This window comes from Nanorana parkeri, unplaced genomic scaffold, assembly GCF_000935625.1.
Source record: "Nanorana parkeri isolate BGI_ZX_2015 unplaced genomic scaffold, ASM93562v1 scaffold957, whole genome shotgun sequence".
Lineage (NCBI taxonomy): Eukaryota > Metazoa > Chordata > Amphibia > Anura > Dicroglossidae > Nanorana > Nanorana parkeri.
Window position 1 is genome coordinate 279,503 of NW_017307225.1, and position 18,309 is coordinate 297,811.

The 18,309-nt window shown below is 39.4% G+C and overlaps 1 protein-coding gene across 1 annotated transcript in view; it reads left to right on the top strand.

Annotated features, from left to right (window-relative positions):
- Window positions 1-18,309, top strand: part of TRPM6 (transient receptor potential cation channel subfamily M member 6) — a 148,253-nt gene that overhangs the window by 84,122 nt on the left and 45,822 nt on the right. The window contains exons 22-28 of the mRNA XM_018566528.1: window positions 1,085-1,259; window positions 4,934-5,048; window positions 6,044-6,243; window positions 10,352-10,484; window positions 11,375-12,453; window positions 15,129-15,241; window positions 15,881-16,010. Of these exons, the coding sequence (XP_018422030.1) occupies window positions 1,085-1,259; window positions 4,934-5,048; window positions 6,044-6,243; window positions 10,352-10,484; window positions 11,375-12,453; window positions 15,129-15,241; window positions 15,881-16,010 (1,945 nt within the window). The remainder of the gene's footprint in view (window positions 1-1,084; window positions 1,260-4,933; window positions 5,049-6,043; window positions 6,244-10,351; window positions 10,485-11,374; window positions 12,454-15,128; window positions 15,242-15,880; window positions 16,011-18,309) is intronic.

Sequence of the window (18,309 nt, forward strand, 5' to 3'; positions counted from 1 at the left end):
ATATATATATATATATTGCCATCTGTGATTTTGGCGGAGATTTTCCCTTTTACCTGCCTGGTGAAACCATTGATGATGGGATAGTAACTAAAGGGAGATCTATCTAATGTTGCCATGTATAGCCAGTGAAAACACAATAGGGGTTTTAGCCTTGCCCCACTTCATTCAGTATGGACTGGGCTAACACTTTAAAGCATTTTTAAATAAAATCAGACAACCCCTTCATTTCGAAAGTAAAGTCCAGCACTTGGGTCTCACCACTGCTATACATTTAATCACTATTGAAGGTGGTTTCAATTTTTTTTTTTTTAGCTGCAAGTGGAATATCTTCTTTAGGTCAGTACTTTCTACTGTATACATTTTTGTGTGTGCCTAGGTGATATAGATTCTCTGAAGGGAATTTATCAAAACTGGAACAGACAAAATCTGGAGCAGCTGTGCATGGCAACCAATCAGCTTCTCTCTCTCATTTTCAAATCTTAACTGAACAAACTGTGCCATGCACAGCTTCTCCATATTCCGTCTGCTCCAGTTTTGATGAATTCCTTCCTCTGTGTTTCAAATGTTACAGTATTTTTGGAGCCGGAAATTGATCAACCCTATAATATGCAATTATAAATACTTGGTTCTAGTTGAAGTTACTATAAAAGCAGAATAGCTTAGTATTAATGCTGGCCATATACTTCTATTTCAGCCAGGATGACTTTTTCAATTAACTTTTGGTGGAGGAGCCAGGCTCAAAATTGTTAGCCAAAGAGTGCCTGCAGGCAATCAGCTATGGCAGGTACTGGCTGTCAAAACACAATAGCCAACAGCGGAGATGCAACATCCACGCTTTTTTGCATGGAAGGGGGAATCAAGCTTTTTTCCTATTAAGCACACAGGACTGAACACAAATAAAGTTGAGTGTATGTCTAGCCTAAGTGAAAGTAAGGAATGACTATATCACTGTGTTTATAAAATCATAGCCATCCATTAGTGGCTTATTATTATATTACTTATTTAGAGCACATAATTTTTGAACAATTTCAGTATTGCTTATAATAATCTTTACCTAATCTTTCTTTTCAATGTTTGTATTTAGACTTCAAATATGTTTGGCATTGTGATTATTATGGCCATTGTGCTGTTGGCCTTTGGAGTAGCAAGAAAAGCGATTCTTTTCCCATCAGAGCCTCCTTCCTGGACTCTGGCCCGAGATATTGTGTTTGAGCCATATTGGATGATGTTTGGTGAAGTATATGCTTCCGATATAGATGGTAAGACTAAGATACAAATACTGTGAAGTATGAAACATGGATTTTTCTCTGCTATATATAGGATCTCTTAGGCTTCATTCACAGTTGTGCTTTTGCGTTTAGATTATCTAAAAGCAGGAGCAATTATCTGGAAAGTATAAACAAAGTTTATGCTTCCCAGATTACTTTTTCCTGTGTTTAGTTCCTGCTATTAGTTCCTGCGTTAGTTTGTGCTATAAAGCAGATTTAATCATATTTAGTCATGTTTAGCTGAGTTCAGATCGTATAGATTAAAGTTTAGAGTTTCTAACCACATTCTGGATGACCATAAGTCTAGTTTCTCTAATTATATTTCTCTAAATGCAGCCAAATAAAACAGCCCTTAATGCAGACAAACTCAACCTGGTTCAAACCTGAGTTTCTCCGAACCCGGAAGTGCCATTGGGCCACTCACAAATAGGCTGGACATAAGCAAAGGGGTGGGATGCTTGTGCTGACATCATTGACCTTATAAGGTCACATGGCCATATTAGTTCAGTGTAATTGACCAAATATAGCCCTGTGGCCATATAAGGTGAATTACCTCACAGAATCCTGCCCCTTTGCTTATGTTCAGCTACAGACCGGGAATACCCTGGCCACAGCTGATTGGATGGCCTCGGAAGGAGGTTCCTTTCACGATCAGAGGAGCTCAGGTTTGGACTCAATCCAAACCTTAGCTCATCCCTACACTGTAAGTGTCAATGGTGCCTTAACTACTACTAGAAATATATATCTAATACATATTACATCATATTATATCGTAAGTGCTCGATTTACTAAAGGAGTGGGCTTGATTAACTAAAGTAAATAAGTTGAAGCTTACCTCAGTCAACCATTAATTTCCTCATACAAATCCTGTTTTTTTGCCTTTATAAGTGATTGGGGATTGAACAGAGGTTCACCTTTATTTACTAACATTCACTTTGCAAAGTGAAAATATGCCTTTTTAAGTGAACAGCCTCTATTCAATAAATCAACACCAAAGTGTGTATAACAATATAAGAATGAATAGTGGATATGTAAGTATTAGGTGAATATTACTTTTCTCTTGTGTTATTGTGTAGTTGCCTTCCTGACTTAGCAGGGTCCTTTGTGTAGTTATTACATTATAGCTCAGGAAAGGTTTGGTGGCATTTGCTAGATACAGCTTCTGCTTGTCTGCTCTGCACTACTGAGTTCATAGTGCTTATTTTGTCTTCTAGTGCCTCACTTAGAAAGTGGTTAGTCAGAATATCATTGGAGCAAAGAGGGCACTTTAAATGTTTTCATATTATTCAGTATACTCACTAATTTGAAGGAGATTTGGAGCAGCTAGTTACATTAATCAAAAATCCCCAATCCTCTTTAATGCTGTATTGTTCCCTGTGAAAATGTAATTGCAAAACCACTTAAGCAAATTGATTGTTGGATCATCTGCTACCTACTTTTACCCTTGCCAATGTATAGTTTAACCACTTGACGTTTTTTTATATTTCAAGGACCCTTTTGGTGAGATCTTTGTACTTGAGCTCCTGGTTCTGCATACATGCTGTGGTCATTGTGGGGGGGAGGGGTTTGTTCCTACTATTTATTTTTAAAGTCATTCTGTGCAGACTGCAAGAGAAGGTGTGGTAACATGCAAAAGTGGATGTCACAATTGTGAAATATGTCCGGGAGATGTTGCCGGTGGAGTATTCAAGACATATAAGAAGGCAGAGGCAGAATCAGTCCACCAATTACATCTAAACCTGAAAGAAAACAGTTTAGGGTGGACTGTCCCTTTAAAGTGTGTTTATAGCCCAAACTTTTTTCTCTTTTTAGTTTTGGATAGTGCAGGAGGATCAGAGCCCCTGTTAGGTTTCACTGCTGTCCAGGGCTTCATTAGCGAGCTTTCCTCATACTCACTTTCCCTTTTTGCCAGATAGGAAATTAGGTAAACTCTCCAACATAGAGATAGGAGTAAATATGTTTTTGTTCAAGTTAAGCAGAGGAAGGCAAAACATTGCGCTGTTAAGAAATTGCCTATTGTTAAATCATTAGCATGTCAGTTATTGCTTTTTTTTGTCAAGATTTTGCCTTTTTTTGGGATATTTGTTATGATTTTTCTGGATCTATTCTTGTCCAATTTTATCCTCAAATAACCTCTTCCAAAGATCACTTTTTATGTGAATTTTCACCCATTTTGTTACCATTTCCCTACATCTATAAGACAGTGAACATTGTTACTTTGGAGAAAAACGTGCCAGTTTTTTTCTCTATGTTAAATTAGAAAAACATGTTGCTAAAAACAAACCCGTTTAAGGACACTGTAGAGGTGTGAGAATAATAATGCTTTATATTTGGACTTTACAAAAAAATTCAAATTATGACCATTTTCTCCTGATTTCTTCCCACTTTATTTTAGTTTCATAGGCTTTTTAAATTAAGGGGAAACAGCCCACACAAAGGTTATAAAATCCAGTGTAATTAGCAGTTAGAAAATTAATTCCTGTTTATGCTATTTGAAATGATTCAGTACATTTTGATTGAGAATAAATGTTCTGCATTACATGATCCACTACTGCACCAAAATTCATATGCATTGATCATTCTGCATATTTGCTGCCTGCCCTGTACAGCCTGCTTACCAATAATGCCCATTTAAAGTCTTATTAAAATTACATGATCTAACAAGCAATTACAGAGCTTTAAACCAACCCCTTACTGACATCTGTAACTGCAAGTACTGTGTCATTTATCTTCAAAGATCACAACCAAAACTTTAAAGTTGGGTTTTATCAGCAGTTTTTAACAGCTTACAGCACCGTCTGTTTGTTTATATTAGAAGACTAACAGGCTGCTAAGTGCGCTCTGCCAGGGAAATCCAGGCTCATGTCACACTAGCGATCCTGTCACTAGAGAGATTTAGCCAGTGATAGGTTCGCTAGAAAATCCAAGGAGGACACATACCTGCTTTTTGGGTGTTGCTCTCTTGCCAGCTGCAAAACCTTGCTTCTCTAGCCATCGAAGGAGACATCCATGGAAGCAGATAAGTGTTTTCACGCCTTGTTGTGTCTTCCAAAGTGATTGATTTGGTACTGGGGAATGAAATCACCAGTGAGATTATCTCAAGTGTGACATGATTCGAAGGGGATATGAGCTATAATTTCAGTGCCTTTGTTGTGAATTTAAAGATTAATTTCTCCATAGTGGCAACAGCTACATTACATGGTTAATGATCACTTGTTTTCTGCTACTTGTTAAGAATATATACGTATTTTATGCCCATAGTCTGTGCACAGGTGCACTTTAAAGACCTAGAGGGCCTTCCATGTCAATAGAAAGAAAGAAGCAGAAGCTTAGAGAGTTTAGTTCAAAGAGACTAGCTTAGTGAGGGCTGCTTGTAATTTCCAATTTTTACTTAACTTCTGATCACACATTTATTTTACCAGCCTTTAGGAATCCGTAGGATGCTTCTGGATACTAATGGAGTCACTGAGTAGAATGGCCCTGATTAATGCCTAAAATTGGAAACTTTAGTAAATTAGACATGTGCATATTCTGGGCTCCAAACATAACCTTTCTGATGAAGATGGATTAGAAAATGTTGGTTTAGCTTAGACACGATGATCATCTAAAAACTGTCATAATGATCCTGCTTGTCTAAATAACCATTTTATATTGTTTTTTTCAAGCTTGTGAAGAAGATCCAGACTGTCCACCTGGCTCATTCATCACGCCATTCCTTCAAGCTGTCTACCTCTTTATTCAGTACATCATCATGGTCAATCTGCTAATTTCCTTTTTTAAGTAGGTACAGGAGGAGTGCTAAAGTGGGCTCAAATCTTGGGGATTAATAGTTGGTCTTCATATAAATCTGAAGCTTAATACTGCAGGGATGGTTTCCCAATTTTCTAGTAAGCAAGCAATAAAATCTGTCTGAAATGTTGTGCTGCTTTATTATTCTATAAGCAAACATTTTCCCTTATGGCTCATAAACACACTTCCTTTGGGTTTGCACTGAGTTCTCTCCACCTCATTTTACATGGATTCAACTGTAAAATTCACAAATTAATGCAGTTATGTATTTAGTAAGAAATCATTAAATTCGTTTTATTTTAAAGCAAGCAGTGTAAGTACCAAAATTTTGATCTTGTATTAGCTTCTTACAATCCCCTGTACAGCAGCATTTAGACTGGGGGAGAAAGAAGCAGCACAAGGAACCAGTCAATTGTGCTGCAGTGCCAGGAGTATGCTGATAGGAGGAGAGAGAAGAGTAATAGAGAGATGGGTTCATCAGTGTGCTGCTTCTTTCACTATCAGTGAAAGAGTAGGGGCAGGTGTAAGTGTTACTGATCTGCAGCAGAGTAAAATCAGTTGTCCGCTCATTCTTCTAATCTTTACTTTTTGAAATAATGACTTGGAACAAGCATGCAATAAGTGAAGTCAATATAAGTTAAGAACTGTTGATCTGCATGCCAATTCCAAGTCAGTGACTCCAAAGGGAGAGGAAACAGATGATAAACTGCACAGCAAAGCAACTTGTATTTTCAGACTGAGAGGTCATCTATGACAGTCTACTCGTTTCTCTCAGCCAAAGTTTACTTTAAGGATCTGTTATCCCTTTTTAAAGTTCTGTGTTCCTGCTCTGTGACATGTACGTTAGTTGTTAGTAGTGTGCCTGCCCCTTGTTGAATTTGGTTTTACATTATTATTAATCTCTTAGCCAAGTAGGTTTTGTGAAAATAAAACTGCCTTGAAATATAAAGATAAACACTTGGATTTGTTATTTTATTTCCATTTAGTAATGTGTATCTGGAGATGAAATCCATCTCTCACAAGCTGTGGAAATATAACCGCTACCGATACATCATGACATATCACGAGAAGCCATGGCTACCTCCTCCACTGATCTTACTGAGCCATATTTATTTACTTGTCAACCATCTTTGCCATCGTCGCTCTCACAGTGAGAATGACCAGGATGAAGGAGACTTTGGACTGAGTAAGTAGATCTTTTCTGGAAATCTTTCAAACTTTGCAAATATTATTTACAAACATAGACATGGCAGAATGGTTCCTTTTGGCCCTCCAGCCTAAAGTAAAGACCCCACAATATATATACTACTATGGGTAGGAGATTGATTGTACAGAACAAACCAGCTGCCTGCCTTGCATAGGCCAAAAGTATGTCAGCATGGCAATGGGCATGCACATTAAGCAGTACAGGTATGTGGGTTTGACCAATCTTTTCCCTCAACATACTAGTATTCTTCCTCCAAGCCTGAAGGGAAAGAACCATTCCTGTGATAGCATAAATAGGTGTTAGGAGTTTGAAAAGAGATTACAAGAAATGTACCATTGCAGAAAAGTGTATGCAATAAGCCCAACTAGTAGATATTGTATAGATAAAAGTGTCTACTATTTATAGGGAAAAATGTCTAATGCGTATGTTAAACTCCATTCCTGTAACTCACACTCTTGTGGGCCACCCTCCTTTGCCTTCTGGATTTCTGAACCAAAGAAATTGATTTCCTATGAAAAAATCACCTAAGAGAGGAGGACAGCTTTTCAGAAACAGGCTTTATTATAGTCTAGGGGGCTGGATGGGACCGCTGGGGAGGAGAAAGACAGCAACTCCTCTTGAGTTGACTTCTGAGGTTACTTTATTGTCTGGCGGGTGAGAGGGGTGTAACAAACTTTGTTTTCAGACTGATATTTTCTGAATGAGTTTATACCTCTGTAAATACAGTATATGTTTCAGTGTGGCACAATGCTTGACTACTGCAGTTTGGTTTTCTGTAAGCAGACCGTGTTGTTGTTTGTTTATTTGAAAATGTAAAAAAATTCAATAAACAGTAACCGATTAAAGAAAAATTGAGAATATTTTGCAACCTGATGGACAGAAAGTGAATCATGTAGATAAAATTGCTCTCATTGAGAACTATGGTTTCCATATGGCCTTGCCGCAGTACCAGATTTTAGCAGCAGATAGCAATGCAGATGAAGCTAAACAATGCTGCTCCTGGTTTTAGTTAAATCCAGGAGCTTCCGGATATAAAGTTGTTGCATGATATATTATATAGAAAAAAAAATAATAATAATAATAATTATTATTATACAGGATTTATATAGCACCAATAGTTTGCACAGCGCTTTACAATATAAGGAAGACATTACAGTCACAATACAATTCAAGACAAGATGGTAAGGAGGGCCCTGCCCATGAGGGCTTACAATCTAAAAGATTACACTCACACTGGAAATTGCAATTAATCTGAAAGTGAAAAGAGGCACATGCTTTGTATATAAGGAACAAGAGAAGTGGTACTATGCAGTTGTTCTTACATACAGGGAAGAAAACAATCTATGGTATTCTAAGTCAAAGCACTATCATAAACAGGAGAGTATTTGCCATTTGTTCCTGCAAATGTTTCATATCGGCTTTTAGCACATGTATAAATCCATTGCTGGATTTCTGATTACTGTTTTCGGATATTTCTACTAAATCTTTTCATCCTCAGCTATGCGTTTTCTTTTACTGCGGCTCTATTAACTCAAATGGCCATACTGGTCTGATGGACAACAAGTTATAGGTTAAACAGCCAGCGTAAAATGTAGAGTCAACCAGTGGCCTGCTGTGTTTAATCACAGGCTCTATATTACGGGGCTTTATGGCTTGATTTGTCTGTAGCGAACTGTATAAAAACAGTATTTTCCCTGTGATTAACACACTTGCAGCTCACAGTTCAGCTTTGTTTTCATCCTTTTAAACTGCCTAATTAAATCCAGCTCCTTGCTGACATTATTGTACAATGTGGACGTTCAGAGAATCACTGTTAATATACCACTGGGACTCACACTGTTGTTAAACTATCAAACAGAATCTTACATACTAAAATGTCCTTTTTATGGGTTTTCTTTGTGAGTGAGATAGAACTCTGATGCCACCATGTGGCCGACTTTAACAGTTGCTGCCTCTGGTAGTCTGATGGTTGATGATTTATAATAAAGCCTGATCCCTAGATTTTAAAAAGCCAGAGTTTTATAAGTTAGAAAATTATGTTGTCACCTTTTCTGCATTGCAGATGAATTTCAAAGATATTAATTTAAGTCAATTGTGTCTTTATTTGTTCTTAACTGATTAACGCTCCACTTAAAACTGTTGGAATGACTAAATGTAGAAGTAGAATATTGCTCCTGAAGCTCGCAACACATGTTACATTTTGATTGTACAAACTATGTAATGTAAGGACCTGCCTAAGCAATCCATACAGAATATATCTGATCAGGTAGGCCATTGCACTGCATACTTGTTGCTAGATCTAAAGGAAATTGTAGGCAGCATAGTGGTGTTGTGGTTAGCACTTTGGCCTTGCAGCACTAAAAGTCTCTGGTTCAAATTCTGGTCAGGACACTATCTGCAAGGACTTTGCATGTTCTCCCTGTGCTTGTATGTGTTTCCTCTGGTTACCTCCCACACTCCAAACACATGCTGGAAGGTTCATTGGTTCTGCTCCAAATTGTCCCTGTATACAGACATGTGAGATAGGGACCTTAGTTTGTAAGCTCCTTGACGGCAGGGACTGATGTGAATTTGCATGTAAAGCACTGTGTAAATTGTTGGTGCTTTATAAATACAGGAAAAAATAAAAATTGCATCCAACTTTCTGAAATGAAAAAGAGGGATGCCTTTGTTTGTAAGCAAATGATGCACCCTTTCCATGCCCCCAATGTGTAGACCATAAGGAAAAAATTTGCAAAAATGATAACTTAACCCTAAACGCTACTTATTTACTACTACTTTTACTTTTTACTAGCTTTTCAAAATAGTTAAAAAAAAGAGGTTGGAGGAAAGTTTTAGTGCTTTTGGTACCTAAATAGTTCATTTATAATAGAGGCCTATACATCAGACCTAAAGGACACCTAAGGAGCAAAGAGGGACATTTGGAGGCACTGTCCCTCACTTGGAACCAAGCCCCCTTTTCCTCCTCAGTTGTCCTTCATTTTAGTCTAATGTACAGGCAGGGGCAGAACTACTGGCGGTGCAGCCATCCCAGGGCCACTGACAGGGGGGGACTGGGTTGGGGGGCATGGAGGCAATTTCTCCCGGGCAGTGGCCTAACTACTGCCATGCCCGGGGCAGAGGGGGGCCCGGTCAGGAGGCCAGGCCTCAGCAGTGGAGGTAAAGGAGGCCGGAGCCCACCGGTCCTGCAGCGGAGGAGGGGGCCAGGAGCCCAGCAGCAGCGCTCCAGCAGCAGAGGAGGAGGAGGCCGGGGCCCAGCAGCGCTGCTTCAGAAGTGGAGGAAGCCTGGACCCAGCAACAGGTAAAAGAAGCTGGTGTGCAGGGAAAGGGACCCTGACTAGCCCACCTAAGACCCTGCAGCGCCCCCCTCAGAAAGTCTCAGGTGGGCTCTGCAGGGTCTAAGATATGTGTGGGGAGACATTAGAGTGTAAGTTCCTCTGGTGTGCAGAGATCGCCGGGTTGGGGGGCCAGTGAGATCCCCTTCTGGCCTCCCCTTTGGAGGGCCCAATATAAAATTTTGCACAAGGGCCCTTTGTTCCTTAGGCCCATCACTGTATACAGATATCAATAAAAAGGTATATTTAACTATCAAACGTTTTATTCTGCACTAAAACCTTTATCCTATCTCCTAATTATCGTGTTTACTATTTTGGAAAGCCATTATAAAGAAAAAGTAATGGTGGAAACAATTCTGTGTTTGACCAATCATTTTTGGCTTATAAATTCTTAACAGTCCACATAACTGTGTGTGTGGCATAGGTGTGTCCATTGCCTAAATACATTGTGCTGGAATGTGTTCCTCTTTCTCATTTGAGAGAGTTGGGAGGTATGTTTTGGTTCCAAATGAGGGACAGTCCCTCCAAATCTGGGATAGTTGGGAGCTATGGAAATTGTAAAGATTGTAACCTTTATAGTCATCTTAATGCTGAAGCATTTTTGTTTTGAATCAATACCATCTTTGCCTGTTATAAAGTTATACCTATATCTCTTTTGCTGTCTGCTGTGATTAGCAGGCTAAGATTAGCCTGCTAATGTTTCCTGTTGTCTTTGTTTCTTGAGTAATCAGTTCTCCTTTATGCATTTTCAGAACTTTACATGAGTGATGATGACTTGAGGAAGCTCCATGACTTCGAGGAGAAATGTGTGGAGACATATTTTCATGAGAAAAATGAAAGCTTGCACTCAAGTGACAGTGAGAGGATTCGTGTAACCACTGAAAGGTGAGGAAGACTTCATAAAGAATGGATCAAAACCAAAAATGCGTCTTTGGAAAGTAGTAATTATGAAAACATGTGTACCAACATATGTATACCATCATACCTCCAAGTTGTGTAATCTCTATTTTCTAATTCCTTCAGAGATGTCAAAATTGGTCTGTGCTTATGACCTGCACCTGCTAGGGGGCTGCATGTGTAAAACTGGAAGAAAGTAACTTTCTGGATAGCTAATTGCAATCTAATCAGAGATGTACTTCTGAACATTCCTTGTATTACATAATTTTGGTCAATTTAAAGGAGATTTAAAGGGATTGTACACTCAGATTGCAGGGTGCATGGCCAGCCTTAGTTGTCACCAGATCAAGTATCCCTGTTGGAAGACCTCCTTTCCTGTTCTGGTAACAGATAAAAATGTGGGATTTTACCTTACTTTTAGTCCCAATGACAATGATCTCCAGGACAAAGAGAAAGCTTAAATTTCCCTAGCACAGACAACAATAAAATCAGTACAGGGGTTCTTACCCCTCGCCACTTACTCTTCTACGTCTCTAGAATTAATTATTGCCATGAAAAAAATAAAATAAAAGGCTGTAATGAAAGTCATACTGGGTTGTAGCAGGTGCAAGGGGCTCCCTTTAAGTTCAAGAACTAAGGTCACCTGTCATAAGTTGCACCTCTAGTTTCTATAGCTAATTGCACATTTCTTCTTACACCATTAATTTTACACAGATGAACTGCCATATCAATAACGTTGAATCTGTGAGTACAGCAATCATCTTCTTGCTGTTTTGGTCTGCAGATACTTTACCATTTCCCATTTAATGAGCACCAGAGTTATAACAATACTAACAATAATAATAAATTATGTTCTACATTTTTTCCATTTGTCATAGAACTGAAGAAATGTTCTTGCAACTTAAGGAAATGGGTGAGAAAGTTTTCTATATCAAAGACTCCTTGATTTCATTGGACAGTCAGTTGGGGCACCTACAGGACCTTTCTGCTTTAACAATAGATACATTAAAAGTCATCTCAGCAGTGGACTCTCTACAAGTGGAAGATGCCTTAATGAACGACCAAAAGAGTCTCTCTTGTAAGAAGATACCACATAGCTGGAGTAATGCTACATATTCACAGAACAACAAAAAATATAATTATTATAGTATGCCACCATCACTTCTAAGGACATTGGCAAGGAGCCAGATGTCTTCAGAGTGTCACTGTCCCACTGAACAAACATTCTCACATTTTGATGACTGTAAGACAGAGGAACCTGAGACAGAGAGCGACACTGTATCATCGGAAAGTAAGTCAGCACCTCAGTATGGAAATTTTCTTCTTGTTCCTTCGAGCCCAGTTGGATCTCCTTGCTTTGATGAGCCTGTTTTGAGCTTTTCAGGCCAGAGATGCCATCATGAATCAGCTTCCAAAGATGAAGAAAACAATGATTCTGCTTCCATCACAAATGTTATTCAGTGTGTGTATGAACATGAGAAGAAAGAGCTGGACGGTAAGCAGTTATTACATGAAGATGTAAAGCTTTCAGTAATAAACATGAATGAGCTCCAGGAAGATTCAGCTAATGAAAACACTTCAGATGAAGGATCTGCAAATGTTGAAGTGAAACAATCTCCAAGCTGTACTAATGATGAACCTATGGGGGTTTTTGTGAACTGGGCGTTTTCAGAGGATGGTGAAATTGGAATATTTAATGGTGGAAAGAGTCAGCAGCTTTGCATTCATCCCAATCACTTTAAAGACTGCCAGTGTGTAAATAATTTTGACCGTAAAGGCTTGCACATTGAAACACACTTATCTTCCGGTTACTCTGATAAGGCTTTGCTAGATGTTGACAACCCAGAACAGAGCACATCGTCCTGGACCAGCCCTCTACACATAAGCTGGGATTTTGCAAAGTCAAGCTTCAGAAAGCACAAGGAAAAGAAAGATGGGAAGACAAGCATAACAAAAGGTGATTAGAATACCTGGACCCCACCAGAACCATCTTTCTGTAAATTACTTTACTGGCATTGACAGTAATTGCAATTCTTTTGAGGGGGATTATTTCTGGATGATCCTGCTGCTAGGTCCGGGGAGCAGCCATGTTCCTTCTATAATACTTTTCTCCATATATCTGTGCTCCTAGGCTTAATCCTACCCACCTAAATTAAATTATCCTAATAAAGCAGCAGCTGTGCTGGTGCATAAAATGCACCACATGTATCTATAAAATCCACAATCACTCTGCTCTAACATAACTACTCTAAATATCCCAAATTCAATAGACAAAGTAAAAAAGATAATGAATAAAACAATGATACAAAGGGGTCTATTCACAAAGCTGCCAGGGGCAGCCGAGTGAATGACCGATCAGAAGTGAAGTGAGCTGAACACTGTTCGGCTATTCACTTCAGGCTGGTACGGCTGATTTCAGCCGTATATCGGCTGAAATCAGCCGTACATCGGCTTGCTTCGTGTGGCTTCGGATCAGCCGAACATGCTCAGCATGTTCGGCTGATCCGAAGTGCAGAAGGAGTTCGACTCAGCCGATCCAACATCTGGATCGGCTGAGCCGAACCTCCGGCAGGCTTCTCACTACTGTTCGGGCTATTCTGAAAGATCCCGAACAGCAGTGAGAGAATAGCCGAATGCCGCCGAGCTGCATTTGGCTCGGCTGTTCTGCTCGGTCCCTCAGAGGCACCGAGCAGAACAGAAAAAGAGTGAAAAAAGTAGAAAAAAGTTAATAGAAAACGATTGTGCAGAACTAGCAGTGACAGCTAGCTCCGCCCAATAGTTTCCTATTGTCCGGCGGCTCTGCTGCTGTAAAAAAATAAAAAAAATCCCCCGGGCGCTCTGGGAGCCCCCCGCTCCCGGCCACCAAGAAGAGAAACTTCGCTGTGTCTTTTTTTTTCTTTATTCTGACACGAGCATGTCAGAAAACAGAAAAAAAAAAGACGAATTCCCATTCAAAAGCATTGGGAGTTTACTATTGGCTATTTCAATTTGCAATAGCCAATAGTAAACTAGCATTGTACCCGCCCTCTGCTTATGGACCTGATGGGGAACTGAAAAAGAGGGCGGGTACAATGCTAGTTTACTATTGGCTATTGAAATTGAAATAGCCAATAGTAATGTCCCAATGCTTGACTGAGCTGCTCGGCCGTGATCGGGAGCTGTACGGGCTATTGTGAATAGCCCGTACAGCACCCCCTCGGTTCTCCTGAACCGAAGGGGTCCTGGGGCCGAAGCCAGCCGAAGGATCGGCCGAAGCTACGGCCAGATCCTTCGGCAGCTTTGTGAATAGACCCCAAAGTGTCCTTGTTTAAATGTGTCAAATCAACATGATACAGTGTTTCCCAATAGTGCCATTGTAAACAGTCCAAAAGTGCTTCTTACATTAATACAATAATAAAGAAACTTTGCCCTTACTCACCAGATTTGATGGACCAATAAATATTACAAGTAATTTCAAGGTACAAAGCCGTTCATGGGAACTTATGGAAAAGTCCAAGGTAGCAATTAAAAGCACCCCTAAATTTTCTCTAAAGATCTGTTATTTCTATATAGTGATAGTCTGCTGTGAACTGTTAGCAGCTATGCGACAGGTTCACTTTATTGGGTTGCCCACTCAGCATTGATTTTAAGTTTTTAATAGAATCTTGAGAGTTATGCAACCTTACATTTTCTTAAATCTCTTAGAAAATTCCCTGGTAAGATTTTCCTCTGTGCTTGAGTTTTTAGAACTGTACTATTCCTGTTCTTCTTTCACTTTATTTTATTCACTGCAGATTATTATTATATTGTTATTAATATCATACAGGATTTATATAGCGCCAACAGTTTGCGCAGTGCTTTACAATATAAGAAAGGCATTATAGTTACAATACAAATCAAGACAAGATGGTAAGGAGGGCCCTGCCCGTGAGAGCTTAGAATCTAACTGGAGGGGCAAGTGATACAAGAGGTGGTAGGTGGGGGGGATGAACTGTTTGAGAAAGTGATAGTTTAGTGGTTAGGTTGAGGCGATATAGGTTTCCCTGAAAAGATTAGTCTTTAGGGATCACCTAAAGGCAGACAGAGTAGGAGATAGCTGGTCAGGTTGGGGTAGGGATTCGAGAGAATTTAGAGATGTTCTGGAGGCGAGAATTGAAAGAGTTGATGAGGGAGCTAGAGAGCAGAAGGTCTTGGGAGAAGTAGAGAGGACGGTTAGGTTTTGAGATGAGGTTGGACATATATCTGGGGACAGAGTTTTGGAGGGCTTTGTAAGTGGTTGTTAATATTCTGAATTATATCCTTTGGGTGATTACAGCAAAAAGACTAACCCAACCCAGTCTCCAGAATAAGAAACATGTGGAAATATAATTAATGAGGGCACAGATCTTTTTATTGTAGAATGAGGGAGGGATGGAACATCTGTTAATTTTTTATTTACCTATTTGTGCATTTGTTGCAGAGATAGCCCTTCACCTCCTGTCCCACTAACAAGTGTTACCACCACATAAAGTGAGAGAGACTTGCAGTGGTAACCCTTCTCCACACTTTCAAATCTAGAGTTCCACTTCACGCCCTAATATGCAGGACTTCAATGTATGTTTTATCGTTAATGCCAAGTGATTTATTTCCATCTATTGTCTAAACTTTTTGTAGAATTTGCAAAACCTTCAGACTTTTATCAGCTTGGGTGGGCCAAAGAGAAACTTCGTAACACCTTCAGAAGATCTTTCAAAGGAAAGACAAAGCAGACTCTACTTCAAGTTCCTGTGAGATATTTCAAGAAATTATTATTTTTCTTTATGATGTTATGCCTGAGATTTTTTAGTATGAATTATGTGTCTTTCCTGCTCACATTGTACACCTATACAGGCCACAGACAAGGCATTTAAAGGTGTTTACTGTTTAATATGTCCTTACCAGGCAATAATCAGCAATCATATTGTGAGTTCTGGACAAGTTCTTATTTACCTAGTCATCTTGCACATAGGCTTATAAATGCATTCACTTAGAACCACTAAAGCTTTTGGACTCATGTCATGTGTATGTGTATAAGCTGTTGTAAGAAACATGAAATAAGAGTGAGAGCCACATAAGACTTCAATGGCACTGGTGGGTGATCCAGTCCTCCAGTTAAATAATAATATAACATCCTGACATTCAAGAGTTCCTAAAAATGGAAGTCCTTTTTGAAGTACTTGGAATAGAGAAACCTAATACAACAGAATTTTATAGGTTAATATTTATTTAAGGCCCCTTAAAAATATTAATATTTTCTTTGTAGAAATGATCTGTTATTCCACTTTTTTGACTGGAGAAGATGTTGCTAAACTGTTCTTGACAAGAGTTCAAGTGTTCTCTTTAACCATAAACATGGGATACTTAATTATGTCTGGTCTCCCTTATAGGTCATCACTGTTGATGGTTGTTCTCAAAGCACCGAGATGAGCTCAGAACCGGCAGACTGCAGCAGCTGGAATTATGAGAAAGAAGAACAAAGCAAGAACAGGTTGACTGTATCTAGTTTCAGTCAGCTAAGTAAGTGGCCACCTGCTGCTAGCAAAACAATGTGATCCATTCCCTGCTATTTATTAAGGTCTTTCATTAAGTGTGGGATTATGGTGTCATAGAGAGGATGACTGTTTGGTTCTCATGGCTGTACTGACTGTGCTATGAATGCTACCAAATTAAAGAGTGTTGTTCAGCCCGTTAAAAGCTTGAAATGGCACTGAAAGAAAAAAAAGCAGGCATATTATGATCACATTTATGTAAACACTTCTGTAAATTTTGTGAACAAAATGGAAAATGCATTTAAATCATATTTCTGAGGTTTGTCTGTTTTGGTGAGACAGTCCTAATTTCTGATCCTTGGGCAGGGTGCAGTTTAGAAAATATTAATGGATTTGTTCAAATAACATTGATCTGTGGTAGAATCTGGACAGTCTTCAAAATAATATTCTGAATTTAGATTTGGAAATATTGGGATGTATGAATAAAATGGTTGCCCATTCTTGTCAGATGTCACCTGCAAAAAGAGCACAAGTTTTCCCGGTAACAGATAACTGTACACCTAATGTAATGCAAGGTTCAACAAGAGTGGTTTATTACCTCTTGAGGAATACTAATACCACAGTCATTAGCTGGGCTGAATTTCTACATAACCAACATAGGTCATGGGCTGATGCGTCAAGGCTGGGTACCTTTAAAATTCCAGCTCTTCACTGGTCTCTACTGTGGAACAGTTAACGCTGAGGGACTGAGGACTGATATCATCCTCTATTCAGTGTTGAGAAAGCATCCCCCTGCTGGTGCACCTGCTTTGCAAAGAGCCATGTGGAACGCCAATCTTCGGTCTGTTCCTACTGCTCATCTACGTTGACTGCTGCCTGTGTTTTATGAGAACCTGAGGCCTTGTCTTACACCCTGAGCTTACTTACCTTACTGCCATGTGGTCTCAGCATGTCTGTTTCTAAACACAGAGAGGACAGTCTTGCTTAGTGGATGACCCTAGCTCACACTCCCCTAATGATTTTGGGGACGTTTGTTCTGTGCCCTCCAAAGGTATCGATATCTGTAATCTGGAATCCGGTTACCCTATGATTATATGGTCTACCTGGTAATTGGAGTCCTCCATTGCACCGCTGGGTAAGGCTGAATCCCCTGCCTTAACGACCAGGGTCAATCCTACAGTCACAGACCTTTGGCCACATTTAGCCAGTTATTTTCAGGTTCTAACTGCTGAGGCCCTAAGCACACTTTTGCACCCTCCCCTGCAGAGTATGTTGATGAACTGCCTGCAGCCTTAGAGGTAGCCAGGCTGTAAGTCACAGTGACAATTTGTGACTCTGGGTCACCTCAGTCTCTCCCTGATAAAACGATTTAAGGAATCACAGTCTTCTGTTTTTGCCCCAGATTTAAGAGAGCGTTTCGGCTCTTATTGATGCTGTATGTGTGATGGTAATGAGGTTTGCGCATATCAATATTAAGTATGAAATTCTCTCTTCCCTCATCTTGAAAAAATGCAGCCTTCAATTCAGTTTAAATGACCTCAGACTGCCCCTAGTTTTGTTTAGCCATCCTCAAATTCCAGCAAAACAGATATCTGCTAATCTGGGCCTGTGATCTGTATAGTCCATAGTACTTATCACCTAAGTGAGGTACCAGGATTACCCCATAACCTTTTTATGGCTACCCCTAATGAAAGTCAACCAAGCATAATTGCAGATCACCAATAAATTAGCATCTGACAGACCTAGGTAAACACAAGAGGGTCTGGCAAGGATAATGTCCCAGTTGACCTCGTATTTACACTGAGCCTTAAACTTAAGTTACCACCAAATTCAAAAATCATAATTCTGAATCAGAGAGTGATATTGTAAAACAAAGTGCATGAATAGTTATGTCTCTTCAAGAGAAATCCACACGTATCACTCATGGGTGGGTTACAATGGTCAGAGGCCTGACAAGCCATGTTACCCCTCCTGAGCCAACCATGGGTTGTACAAATGACAAGTTTGGTTTCTATTTATAACTAATGTTATGACGCACACTAAGTTAGGGGTTATTAGACAGTAATATGTAAGAATATTAAACTATATATATATATATATATATATATATATATATATAATCTCTTCAAGAGAAATCCACACGTATCACTCATGGGTGGGTTACAATGGTCAGAGGCCTGACAAGCCATGTTACCCCTCCTGAGCCAACCATGGGTTGTACAAATGACAAGTTTGGTTTCTATTTATAACTAATGTTATGACGCACACTAAGTTAGGGGTTATTAGACAGTAATATGTAAGAATATTAAACTATATATATATATATA